General features: G+C 34.2%; 1 protein-coding gene across 2 annotated transcripts in view; it reads left to right on the top strand.

Moving 5' to 3' along the window:
* The window catches only part of GABRA2 (gamma-aminobutyric acid type A receptor subunit alpha2), a gene marked incomplete at both ends in the record, with an annotated part of 117,781 nt that extends 104,764 nt beyond the window's left edge, over positions 1–13,017 (top strand). Inside the window, 3 exons of one of the 2 annotated variants that reach the window (XM_081236203.1) lie at positions 2,633–2,835; positions 8,604–8,783; positions 12,721–13,017. In XM_081236203.1, coding sequence (XP_081092329.1) covers positions 2,633–2,835; positions 8,604–8,783; positions 12,721–13,017 — 680 coding nt within the window. The remainder of the gene's footprint in view (positions 1–2,632; positions 2,836–8,603; positions 8,784–12,720) is intronic. The other variant, XM_081236204.1, reaches the window with a different exon arrangement.
* Positions 13,018–14,426: the final 1,409 nt, after the last annotated feature.

Below are 14,426 nucleotides of genomic sequence, written 5' to 3' on the forward strand. Positions count from 1 at the left end.
AAATGAAACACACTTCATGGTAAAAACAGTCAACAAACTGGCACTAGAAAAGGACTTTTTAACCCAACAAAGAGGATCAAAGAAAAGCCCACAGCTAACATCACAATTAGAAGTGAAAGATTAAAAGTCTTTGCTCTAACATCAGGAACAAGACAAGGATGTCTGCTTTCACTAATTCTATTCAACATCATACTTCAGGCTTTAGTTAGGGGAGTTAGGCAAGAAAAACAAATAAAAGGCATCCAATTTGGAAAGGAAGAAGTAAAACTCTATTTGCAGATCACATGATCACATGTTCTTATACATAGAAAACTTTTATTAAACCACATAAAAACTATTAGAGCTAATACATTCAGCAAAGTTTCAGGGTACAAGCTCAACAATAAAAAAATCAATTTTGTTTGTATACACTAGCAATGAACAATCTGAAAAGGAAATTAAGAAGAAGCTATTTTTATTTATGTAACAGCCAAATGAATAAAATGACTATAAATAAATTTAAGTTTAAAGATGAAAAACTTGTATACTGAGAACTATAAAATGTTGCTGAAAGAAATTAAAGTTCTAAATAAATGGAGATGATATATGTATATGTGATTAAAATGGATAGATATGTATCCCATGTTTGGGAATTGGAAGACTTAATGTAGTTAAGATGGTAATACTTCCCCAAACAAGGGATTCAATGCAATACCTATCAAAACTCCAATGACCATTTTTGAAAAAATGAGCAACTGACCATAAAATTATAGGAAAGTGTAAGGGACCCTGAAAAGCTAAAACAATCTTAAAAAAGAATAAGAAATTTGGAGAACTCCTGCTTCCCAATTTCAGCACTTACTCTAAAGCTATGTTATCAAAACTGTGAAATTTGCATAAGGACAGACATGTAGATTAATGGAATAGAATTGAAAGTCCAGAGTAAACCCATATATCTATGATCAATTGATTTCATCAACAGTGCTAAGATCATTTAATGGGGAAAGAAAAGTCTTTTCAGAAAATGTTGCTGGGCCCACTGGCTATCCACATGTGTAAGAATGAATTTGGACATCTACCATAAACAAACATCACCTCAAAAAGGACCAAAGACCTAAATGTAAGAACTAAAACTATCAAACTCAAAAGAAAATATAGGCCTAAATCTTTATGACCTCAGATTAGGCAACAGTCTCTTAGATATTTGTAATCCCTATTAAAGAGAATGTCAATTGCTCCACATCCTCTTCAATGCCAGGATAGTATCAATCTTTTAAAGTTTTGCTAACATTTTGCTGATAATATTGTTTTGAAAAGGTATCTCATTATTGCTTTTTTTTTCCTTGACTGCTGAAGTTAAATATATTTTCATATATTGATTCGTCATTTGCGTTGCCATGTATATGTGTGTGTGTGTGTGTGTGTGTGTGTGTGTACAGGTGAATATGGTTGTGTTCGTGGGTATGTGTGGGTGTACCTGGACTGTGTTCTATTTAATTATTCTCCTCTACCAAATTCTCTAAAGAAGACACCATCTAAAACCTTTCACAGTTTGATGCATGCAAACACAATGTATTTCTATAAATGTGTTTTTTAATATTGACTCAGCAGCAGGTGAACTAAATTTATTTTTCTACCTTTTATCCCTACTACTACCATCATATTCCCAGATGCATTCACTCATGATTAAATAGAATTATTGCTATTTTGAACTTCTAACTCTATGGTAAGTGAGAAAAAAGGCTGTTTTATTTATCCAAAGGGAAAGTAAAAAATAAAATATAAAAAATTTCAGTATATGAATGAGCATTTCTTTAACATTTCAATTGTCTTTTAATTTAATGTATCCCCTATGTACATAACAAATCCTCTCTTGAATCTCTGATAAAACAGGTAATTGTAGACATTTTGACCTGCTGATACTGTGACTGGCTTCTGAGTTATTGCTTTCTTTTTACTTAACCATTGTGACTTCCCAGCCTATAAGCAGAAAAGCTTTATAATGCAAGGAACGAAATTATTTTTTAAACCAACAAAGGTATAAAATATACCTTTTTAGTGATTTAAATTTTATAAGGTTTGGGATTTAGATGCTTGTTTTATTTTCTGCAGATTCTAAGCTTCATTATGAAAGAAATTATGTCCTCACAATGCTAGGCAATCCAGAATTAATTTCATACTTAGGTAGCTATACTTAGAATGAAGAACTTCTTAATCATAGTTCTATTGTGACTACTAGTGTGGATGATTGGTCGTCTGCTTAGATTGATTCAAATAAATGATGAACAAATTAATGTGAGGCTTTGTGAAAGATTTTTTTAAATTAATGTTAATGGACAATGGGTCAATTTTAAGTCCTTCTTTCCTCATAGGAAATTCTACTTCAGTTTCACCAGTCTTTCTAACCTCAACGGTATTTAAGAGAAAAAGGAGATTCATACAAACAAAAATGAAAGCATTTCAGAATCATCACTTCAAAAAGTATAATAACCATTTACAATAATTAACTTTGCACTGTTTTCTTTCTGAAGATTTTTGTTTGCTTTTTTAGTGGCTAGATGTGGCACTGAAAGTACCTTTGGGGGAAAAAAAAGTATTTCCAATGCTGTCCTGCTGGTATTTGTTGATGTTTTTACTTCCTATCTTTCTGCAGGAGTAACAACTGTTCTAACAATGACAACTCTAAGCATCAGTGCTCGGAATTCTCTCCCCAAAGTGGCTTATGCAACTGCCATGGACTGGTTTATTGCTGTTTGTTATGCATTTGTGTTCTCTGCCTTAATTGAATTTGCAACTGTAAATTACTTCACCAAAAGAGGATGGGCTTGGGATGGAAAGAGTGTAGTAAATGACAAGGTAAGTGAGAGCTTCCTTCTCACCATGATTAAGAGAATCCCCCAACAGATTTAGCTTGCAACAGATACTGTTCCTCAAAACTGACATTAAGGACATTCAAACATAAAAGATTTCTTTCAAAGTATGCTCTTGCCTGAAATCCTTTAGGAGTGCTGGTAGTATTACTTCTGCTAAAACCACTTCCTAGCATCTTTTGAGCTCTGTGTGTCAGGCACTGTGCTAAGTTTTTTATATATGTTCTCTCATGTAATCTTTACAACTTTATAACTAGGGTTTCTTTTTAATTCTCATTTTTTTCTGATGAAGAAGCTATGGATGGCTTAGTGAAGTTATTTACTTGCTCAAGCTCACACAAGTTAATAAGTATACTTAAACCAAGATCTGCCTGACCATTAAATTCATGCTCTTAACCACACTGGTTTATAGAAAAAATATTTGGAAAAGAAAAGTGGGCATTAACTTTACCAGTTATAGAATTTTAGGCCCTACCAAGTGGGCTGAGTTACTCTTCACCTACCTCCATCTCTGTTGTTTGGATGTAAAAGACTGGCAATATCGTAATCTCTCCCATGTTGTATGGAATTAGTAACTAGATAGGAATGTCTAGACATTTTAAGTTGCTCCTGCAGTCTATAAGAGAAAAAGTATTTGTTCTGATGATTAACTTCTTTGGTAATTATTTCAGGTGTCTATTTTTAGGTTTCAAGTACTGAAGGAAGTGGGAGTTTTGTGCATTGATAAATAGCCATTTCCTTTCTTAGTCTATAGATTATTATTCATCTGTCTTAAGAGGAGGCTTTGTATGTATCACAATGAGATATAAAGCAGTCTTAATAATAGTAAAAAGTTCTACTTGGAGGGCTCCTTTTTAATAAAATATCTACCTGAATACCCTTCCATTAAATTTGGAATAACATACTTGCTGACTTTCCTTTTCAGTTATTTGAATACAATTTTTTTTCAAATTTCTATGACAATATTGCAGTTAAAGCATACAAACAGTTGATGTTATAGTTTAAAAGTCTTGCTCTTTTTCCCTAATTTTGTAAACTGTAAAAGTTCTCATAAGAGTGCTGGTTTATTTCATTTTATAAGCTATGTTTTGTATACTAATAACCAATGAGTAAATATTCAAGGGAATCTGATTAATTTTCCATGCTTAACTTCTAGGTTATTTTACCATTTCCATTGCATTTTACTGTTGATTGATGTTTTCATTCCCCATAAAATATACTGCTTTTCCATTGCTATCTATGCAATTACTTCTTTTTATATTAGTTACACATGCACTTTCACACTAACTTTTTTTTGAAGATAAAATGCTTTGTAAATATGTCACAAAAGATAAATAGTGGTTTGTAGTGTACATGCCCTGTGTAGAAATATACTGATATATTATTTTAATGTGATGAGGGTGCCAATCAAATTGATATTGTGATTTGGCATATCAAATAATATGCCTTCTCACCCCCTGAAATTGGAAAAGAGAAGTACTTATAAATGTGAAAAACACATTCTTGATAATGCATTCTAAAAGCAATAACCTACTACTGATGAATACTGGATTTAACTCTACCCACATAGCAGATCACACATAGTGAAGCTAAATCTAGGTTGAAATCATTTATGTCCCAACCTAATTTGCAGGAAAACAACTAACAAATTTGTATTATTTCAGTAATAAGTGGTTCAAGTTCAGTGGATAAGTTAAAGGGAACATTATATCAGGCACCTTGCTTGTTCTTAATCACTTTTCCACAGTTAGAGTGCCAAGCACAGTGCCAGTCACTTAGTAGGCACTTCAGAAAGTTTCGTTGAATAAAAGAATAAATAAGTTTCTGATATTAAATCTGGCAATGTAATACCAATGAGAAGACTTCTTTGCCTTCATGGAAAGACTTTTAAAACTTTACAGTGGTGAATTTATCAATGAGTACTCAATCCATTTTCATGATTGAAATGAATCTGGGGAGGTACTTCCTAAACCTACCTTGGAAGTAACCAGGTCCTTAGAACTAAAAGGAAATCTAGTATAGGGCCCCAAACTAGCACATCTGCCTAAAAAAAAAATTTCAGTGCAATTTACCTCTGCTTTAGTTATCCTTAGATTTAACTAAGTGGAGAACAATAATTTTCCTGAAATACAAAGTTTTTATCCATCGGCCAAATTGGCATCCTTTCAGTTTAACCAGACTAGAGGAAGTCCTCTTTTTTGAAGTTAGTAAACATGAGTAAATGCACTTAAATTATCTGTCAATCCAACGAGTATATAAAAAGTTATTAAAGGTTTGTTAACTGGCAAGTATTAATTTGTCTCATAAGAATAATCATTTAGAGATTCACATTAATATTATATGTTTGAAAGAAAGAGATATGTATTTAACATACAGTTTTCATGTCGATTGTGCTCTGTTGATCTTTAAAGTTAGCTTTTGCAAATAAATAAATAAATCCACTCACTTCATATTCAAGACACATTTGAGCCCTCTATTAGAAAACAAAGCCTACCTTGCTCTGTGATCTTGCACAAGTGTGTACACTATACCTTTAGCCTCAGGAGTGAAATTAGTCAACAAAATTTTATCAGTCTAAAAATGTAGTGGTGGATCAAATAATCCAACTTATATGGAAGGGCAAATATTTATGCCCTTCCATATAAGAAAATATCTACTTATGCAACCTCCCAAGTTCTTCTGGAACCTTCTTTTACACCCAGTGTTCTTCCACTTCCTCAAGACTTCCACCCCATCTCTTGATTCTTTTCTTCTTGTTCCTTTTTCAATCTTGAAGCATCAGTTATTATTTTCTTCTCTTACTTCTTCAAAGCTATCTTCTCCTTTTCAGCTGTCTCCTTGCTTTAAGTTTCTGAATATGTTTAATATGTTTAATTTACCATAAAGGCAAAACCAAAACTCTCTCCAGATTGTATGTCACCCATTCCCCCATTATCAGATTCCACCCTCTTTTTCTCCCTTCAAGCTTTTTGAAAACATTGTTTATAATGTGTATGTTCTCACTTCTAGTTTAATTCTCAGCTCACTGTAATTCTTTCCATTCATTGTCCTATAACTGAAGGACAGCAAGGACCTCTACATTTTCAGATAAGATAATTTTCCATTTTTCTTAAGGGATCCCCATTGAATCCATTGAATACTGTTATACTCCAAGATTCCATTTCAGGCCCAAGTCAGCAACTTTTTCTCTTCTGTTAGGCCTTTAAAACAAGCCTTAGAATATCAACTTCCTTCCTCAAATCTTGGCAGCTACTACTATTCATTCTGTTCTTTGAAATTCTTTGCCTGAGTTCAGAGTAGATCCAATCTCCTTAACATCTGCTATTGTTTATCCCCAAAGATAGTCATTTACATTTATTTTATGTTTTTGTTTTCACTATTCTTATGTGATTCTCACTTTAAGGATTTTACTGACAATACTTGTAGGAATGTCAGCAACATTAAGCACACTGTTCATTATTTATTATATCCAAATAGGTAAAGCCCACTCATCTTCAACACATATACCAATCCTCAGGAAATTTCTGAACACTTGCTCCTCACACCCCTGAATAATTAGATCACTTTATAAGTGTGTATAGTATCCTGCTCTTTTGCATTTAATTCTTTATCACAGTTTGTAATTGCACACTTATATCCCACCTCCTTCACTGATCATGATAACAATGACCATGTTTATTTTAATAAATCATTTACCTTTGTCCTTTCGCACAGGGCCTAGTATATATTAGTTGCTCAATAAATATGGTATGAATTAATGAAGTATAATCAAATCACAACTACAGCCAACACCTTTATCTTACCTTCCACAGTTATTATCTACAGCCATACTCCATACCTTTCTTTTAACTTCCAAGCTCATATATCCAACCTGTTCCCTAGGCATTTCTACATGAATATGACATTTCAGTCTTTACATATCTCTTTTAAAAGGTGAAAGAAACAATAAACAAACAAAAAATCTCCTAAATACCGACTTTTTTTTTCATATATACCTCAGCTCATGGCAAAACCTAATCTCAGAAACCAACAACTTGGAAGTTACCCTTAAGACCTAATCAGTCATTGAATGATGTCCATTCTCCTGCCTATATGTCATAGACCACGCCCTTGCCATTTCTCATTATTTTGAGACTCTTTATTCCTCATTATCTCTAAATCATATCTCCCTTTAATCCATCCTCTACAGTAGTGCCAGAGTTATCTTTCTAAAACAGAAATCTGTTCATTTAATTTTTCAGCTCTTTAATGAATTTTTGAAAGCAATTCTTCAAGCAGCTCAGCTAATATGGTCCAAATATATAGCCTTCTCATATATTTGTTTACCTGATGAATAATGAGAAATTGTGTGTGTGTGTGTTATTTATTGTGCACTTACTACTATGTGCCTGGGAATATCTCCATGTCAGAAATGAGGAAATATAAGATTGGTCAAGTAAAGTTACTTGCTCAGGATCACACATCTAATAAGTGGTGAATCCAAGATTGAACACAAGCCTAAAGTCCATGCTCATATATTTCCTATAGCCATTAAAAACATCTCCTTGGGGCTTCCCTGGTGGCGCAGTGGTTGAGAGTCTGCCTGCCGATGCAGGGGACACAGGTTCGTGCCCCGGTCCGGGAAGATCCCACATGCCGCGGAGCGGCTAGGCCTGTGAGCCATATGCACTGAGCCTGCATGTCCGGAGCCTGTGCTCTGCAATGGGAGAGGCCACAACAGTGAGAGGCCAGCGTACCGCAAACAAACAAACAAACAAACAAAATACATCTCCCAATTCCATGCCCCTACACATCTCCATGGCATTAGATGTGTTCATCCCTCTTGCTAAAATGCCCTTTCCTTTCTTTTCTAACTGGCAAACTACTTATTCCTTCAAATCTATCCAATTGTGTCTAATAGCCATCCCCCCATTATCCTTCTACAGTACCTGGCATGAATTTCTTTTATGTAACCTCATTAAATTATACTTTTATTATAAACAAATCTGTTTCTAACAGTAGGTGACCTGATCTAAGTGGATAATAGTTTTGTCTTATTCATTATTTCTCTGCCAATACCTGACATAGCATTTAGCACATAGTTTATTTGAATTAAATTTTTAAAAATACCTTTTGTCTCTTGAGATTGTTTTTATTTCTAAATCTGAGTCAGTGGTTCTACACTGGCCAAGAAAAGCATATTCTCTGGAAATACACTATATATTAAATTACTTGAAATATAGGCATAGCACCATAATATCCAAACTAACATGAAATGTGCCATTGTTTTGTGATTCACTCCATGCAATTCATAGAAAACATTGTATTTTAAGTGTTTTTATTCATTTATATGCATTTTTAGACATCATGCCTTGTTCCAAAAGCATTTCAGGCAGTTTACCAAAAGAATGCATGTACTTAAATTATTATAATAAGATATAAATAGAAGTAGAAAATCAGGATGAAGGAAAATAGACTGCAAATATGTCCACCATTTGGGCCAGAACATTAACTGTAGTTCATAGTTAGATTATGCTGAGATTCAAATCTTGAGCTTCTTGGCTATGAGAGTAAACCATGGGGGAAACTTATCTTTCTTTAACCAAAAAATGGATGTATAAACTTCCTCAGAAAGAGCGATTGCCCTATACTAAAAATCTTTTTTAAACAATATCATATGGGTTTTATATTAGGGAAAGTTGAGTGCTATTGCAAGTAATGTCAACATTTTCCCAATAAAAGCAGTAATGAATTTCATATTGATGTTTCTTGTAGTCCCCTTCAATAAAAGCTGAAGGCATTACATTAATATACAACTCAGTGAAGGCAATTCTTCAAGGAGCTAAGCTAATATGGTCCAAGTATATAGCTTTCTCATGGCCCAGTTTAATCCAAGGAAAGACTTTAGAGTACTTAGAGAAGTGGATGGACTGTATAACCTTCAAACAATCTTCTGTAAGTATCACTTTTCTCAGTCAGGATGGTTAGCAGACAGTTAACAATAGCATTATCTGACAAGGGAGCATGTTGTTGTTTTACAAGTAATGGGCTTTCTAGTAGCCACAATGACTGTAAAAAAGCAACATGGTATGTAGAAAGAGCATAAATTTGCCACTTTGTAAACCTGGGGTTTTCTCCAAAGACTGTTGTATTTAGTGCTGTATTTATGAGAGCTCCATTTCCTTATTCTAAGCTCCATTTCCTTATTCAGTCTCTGAGATTCTTTCCAACTCTGAAACTATGTCATTGTTATTTTCATTTATATCCTAGGTCACTTCACTACTAGGTGTCTATATTTTAGCTAGAGCATTTGCTCAATTTACTAACTCTTCATTTTATCTAATATTCCAAGAAAGCCAAAACTGGTTTTCCACGATGGTGTAAGATGTTTTGATTTCTGTAATCAGGAATTTTCCAGACTTAAAATTTTAATTATATATTTGGACACTCTAATAAAGTAATAACCTCAGAATATTCTGATTCTTATAAAATGTCATTTAAAAAATAGAAAGTTTAATTAGTATGGGTTATTTTCCCTTTTCATTCCACTTAAGTAACAGCATCCACTGATTCTAAAGCAACATAATTTACTTTTTTTCTCCAGATAATGTATAAAAATAAATCATTTGCTGTTTTAGTGTATAGTCATATATTCCCACTTCCCTCTTATATGTCTCAATCACAAGTGAAACAGTTTCCACAAATGTGGAAATTCCACAGCATTGTTTTTCAGTTGAGCTTATTTTATTATTTCTCAGTCTCCTACATCTATAGATGTTGAAATTGAGGACTTTTGGGATAATTACATAATAGAATTGCAGAACATACTATTAGAATCTATTTCTATTAATCTAATAAATGGTTATTGTATTCTATAAAATACATTATATGCTTATATACATTATATATACCTATATACATATATTATCATAGTAATCATTCTAGTAGATGTCATTCATTTATCATGAAGCAAACATTTTTTGAGCCTGGCCTGTGCCAGGAACTTTGCTAGGAATTCTGCATTGCCCAATCTCTGCATTTCGATATCAGTTTAAGTGATGTTTAGGTATAATTGAAATAATAATAATATAAACACTCTATGTCAGAACTTTATGGGTTAAAAAGTCCTTTTAGAAGGTTGACCTAGTAATATAAACTTCAATTAGAAAATCTTGAGAAAAAGATATTCACAGGCTTCCTCAGAGGTAAAGTCACGAGGCATGCTGTTTAAAGTAGAGGTTTGGAAGCCACACACATTTGAGTTTGTGTGCTTTTTTAGCCACTTAGTAGACAGGAGACCTGGTCATGTCACAAAACCTCTTTAGCTTATGTTTCTGATTCTGTAACTTGGGGTTACAACATAGAACTTACTTCTTATCCAGTAGTGAATTTTGTCAGCAATGACACCCTTAGGCTTAACACTCAACCTGACACATCCTAGGGCTCACAAGGTGTTATCATTGCTACCAGATATATGCTTGAGGATTACCCTCCATGTGTAACATGGGAAAAGCTGTTTTATAGCTTTCATATAGCTACAAATGGTAATCCCTCACCCCTTTTCCTTTTATGCTCCAGCCAGGTCTGGAAGAATGCCTTATCAGTAAGGAAAAGAGGTGAGGGAGAATGTGGGCCTGTTTACAGATCCTCCTATGCTTTCAGAGGCTCTTTGTTATTTTATTTTACTTGGACATTGTGAGAATTCTTATTCAAAATACTGATACTTGAAATTCTGTTCTAGGTCAATTGGTCCTATAAATCTGTTGATTTACACTATTCACTATTTTGGATAATTTATTGCTGGCTCAAATTTGTTTGCATTTAGATAACTAGCAATGAGTTTGTATTAATACAGAAGTGCTGTTAAATAGTTTTCCAGGTTTCATTAAATATTATTATTTAATGTTGAGTAAATATTTTCAGGTTTCATTAATTTGGCTACATATTATGTGCCTACCTCATGGAAGGAATCATGCTAAGGTTATAATGGTGAACAAGACAGAAATAGCACCAGCCTTCATTGAACTTAGATTCTAATAGGAAAGGAAGATGTCAGTCAAATAATCACACAACTAAAGAAAGAATTTACTCATTTTGAAAAATGACACGATGGAAGTAAACTGGGTGCTCTAAAAGAGTATAGATGGGGAGCCAGGGTGACATTAGATAGAGTGGTTAGGAAGTACTTTCTGAGGAAAGGACACTTCAACCAAGACCACAATATGAGAGGGTATTGATCACGTGGAAAATGGGATGGAGGGAAAGCATTCCAGGATGAGGAAGTGAAACCACTAGGTGGCATTTCAGGGGACTCCAAGCTCCAGTTCTTTATATCTCAGTGCAGAAAAAATTAAGTAAGAGACAAAGAGGTAAATAAGATGTGATGTATTAGAATAGGATGCTTGTGAGGCTTACAAGTAGGCAGGCCAGAGGGTGCTGTGCTCTGAGAACTTAGCGGGCTACAGTTTTATAATCAAAGGAACAGTGGGAGGGGGAAAAAAACCCTTCTTCCTCATTTTTGAGTAGATGTCATGCTTCTATCATCAATTCCTCCTCCATGTCAGGCAGGGGAGTTTTCTTGTCCCTACATGGTCAAGCTGGGACTGTCATGCCTCAATGGAAATGAGCAAAAAGGTGGTAACTTATGCTAAAAATGTGAAATCATCTCAGGTTTTAGTATGTCACCTTTCCTTATATTTTTGTTTTTAGTGTGCATATAGGAACATGTCCTAGGAAACATCAACTTACTGAGCTCACTGGGCAGGATGTGCATCTCATGCCACCATTGTTTTATTGTTTTGGGGAATGTCTCATGCTTCTGTTTCATGGCTTTGTGGCTAAGCAAACCTGCTTTCTAGAGTGTTCATTAACTTACAGGAGTCTCCCATACTTTTTTCTTTACTTACAGTCCCCTAGTGGGATTAACTATTTAATTACCTAATTTGTCCCTTTACTCTGGCCCTATCAGAAGTAGCATAGCCAAAGGCATCAAACAAAGAAGTCCTCCAAATGCAAGTTATTTCAGTGAGACTGGTATATAATGAACAAAAAAAAGACACCATGGCAGGAAGTGTTGATTTTATTCTAAGTTCCATGAGATGGTATTTAAGAGATTTAAGCAGACAGGTGACCCCATCCAATTTATGTCTTTAAAAAGTCCCCATGGGGGTTGTAGTTTGACTAATGATTGGATGAGGTCAAGCCAAGTGGAAGAGTACAAAGGAATGCTGCTTTGTCCAGGCAGGAGAAAACTGTGACCCAGAGTAAAGTGGGTAAGAACTGAACTGGGAAGTATAAGGAGAAACATGTTGTGGATGAGCTAGGCAGAAATCCAAAAGTTTGTATTTCATCTTTCTTCTATGTTCTTAGTATTTATTACACTAACATCTGTATATGGATACAATTTCCTACCATCTGAGTAAAACATTACTGTATGATTTTGACATGAAGGGGAGAAATCCTGTTATCAAGTTAAAGAAATTAAATTATTAATTCAAAATTTAAGATCATTCACTCTAGATGATCATTCCTTGTGTTAAATTATGTCTACATTTCATTTATTCATTCACACATTCATTCAACAAATATTTGAGTGACTTGTAAGGGTCAAAAATGTGTCATTTGTTAAAGTTGTATTTTTGGTTGTCAGTGTTCCATGTAAACAACAAGAAAATTGTTCTCCAGGAAAATGATATCATTGATTTTCTCTGGGGGTTTCCTCTCCCTCATGGTTTTAGGACTTAATAAACTACATTTATTTCCCTAAATTCCTTCTTTCTAATGGATAATGATGTTTATCAAGATACTTTTCTTCAGAATTTGAACTGGAGTTTGGAAAATGTTAAGAAGCAGTTTCAACCCACATTCTGTTAATTCTTGTATTTTTCAATAGAAAAAAGAAAAAGCCTCTGTCATGATACAGAACAATGCTTATGCAGTGGCAGTTGCCAATTATGCCCCGAATCTTTCAAAAGACCCAGTTCTCTCTACCATCTCCAAGAGTGCAACCACGCCAGAACCCAACAAGAAGCCAGAAAACAAGCCAGCTGAAGCCAAGAAAACCTTCAACAGTGTGAGCAAAATTGACAGAATGTCTAGAATAGTTTTCCCAGTTTTGTTTGGTACATTTAATTTAGTTTACTGGGCTACATACTTAAACAGAGAACCTGTATTAGGGGTCAGTCCTTGAATCTAGACACAGGTTGTCTTTGGGATGTATAGCGACATTAAACCTGGTTTGTTTTGCCATGTACAGTCTGACTAATAACTGCTAATTTGTGAACCAACATGTACAGTATGTATATAGCAACATAGCTTATAGACCTCTAATAGAGACACGCATTTGCTAACTTGTGGTACTGCAGGCAGAAAGCACCCCATGCCCAAAAAGCCATTGCCTTTTTAAAAGATTTACCCTAGGAACTGGTTTAAAGTGGATTTCAGATGACCTGATTTATTTTCTCTTTTCCTAACAGCAATGAAAATGGAGATCCTACACCACATTTTATGGATACTTTTGATTTAGGTCTTACATAGGAGTATTTTCTACTTTTGCCTAACTATAACGTAAGGTAACATTGTCGTTCCAAGATGAATTCCTCTAAATAACAGAACCTCATATCTGCAACATCAGTTCCCTTTCCCGAGTGCTCAGGATCCCTGCTAGTATAATTGGAAGCCTAGTACACATAAGAAGAAAAACTAGAGATTTGAAATCAGCTTTTAATTACCCTGTATAGTGTCTATAGCCATGTACATATTACAGCATGACAAATTCAAATAATTATGAGTCACCCTGACAGGATGTTCATTATGCCTAGAATTTAATAACTATTGGAATGTCGTGGTCATCACATTTTTAGCATCAGAGTTTATTTGAAAGTAATAATTGAAATCCTACAGATTATTTTAATCATTGGAAACTACCTTAAATTAAAAAAAAAAGACAATAAATAGGTCTTACTCTTTCCAGTATGTGTTGTATTGAAATTGATCAGCTAAATTTTCTTGGTGCTGGAGACTGGAAAAAACATCCAGTTTGGCTGCTGTGGAGCAACATTCATACTGGATTAGAAAATTGTGCCAAAAACTCCCACCAATGAGAATTCATAGGTGTCACAGAATATATATAAGCACTTATACGATTCTCTCCTTTCCTGTTTACTGCAAATTCTGCCTTAAGGCTTCTTTTCATCAGGACTCAGAAGCCACTAATTACAAAGGAAAGGGCAGTTAATTGGCACATTTTTCTGTCTTGAAAGCAGCTCTTTCAGATAAGAATTAATGTAAATCTGCTTTTGTAAATTGCAACTTTAAATTTCTCTGACTCAAATTTGCAGCTTTGTATACCTGAAGAGGTTTTGGTAAGAGTTGAACATTTTTAAACTGAAACTTTAAAGCATCACCAACAGATTGCGGATTAGTTCACATGCACAGACATCACATACACACACACACAGACACACACACACACAATTAGCTCAATTAGGATACACACACAAACATGTAGCTAAATTAGAAACTACAATTTTCAATTTTATATAATTACTAATTATTAATGAGTAAAATTCATTTTCCTTTCAGTATTTAAAAAATACT

The sequence above is a fragment of the Mesoplodon bidens genome, assembly GCF_964165515.1.
Source record: "Mesoplodon bidens genome assembly, chromosome: 1".
Taxonomy (NCBI): Eukaryota; Metazoa; Chordata; class Mammalia; order Artiodactyla; family Ziphiidae; genus Mesoplodon; species Mesoplodon bidens.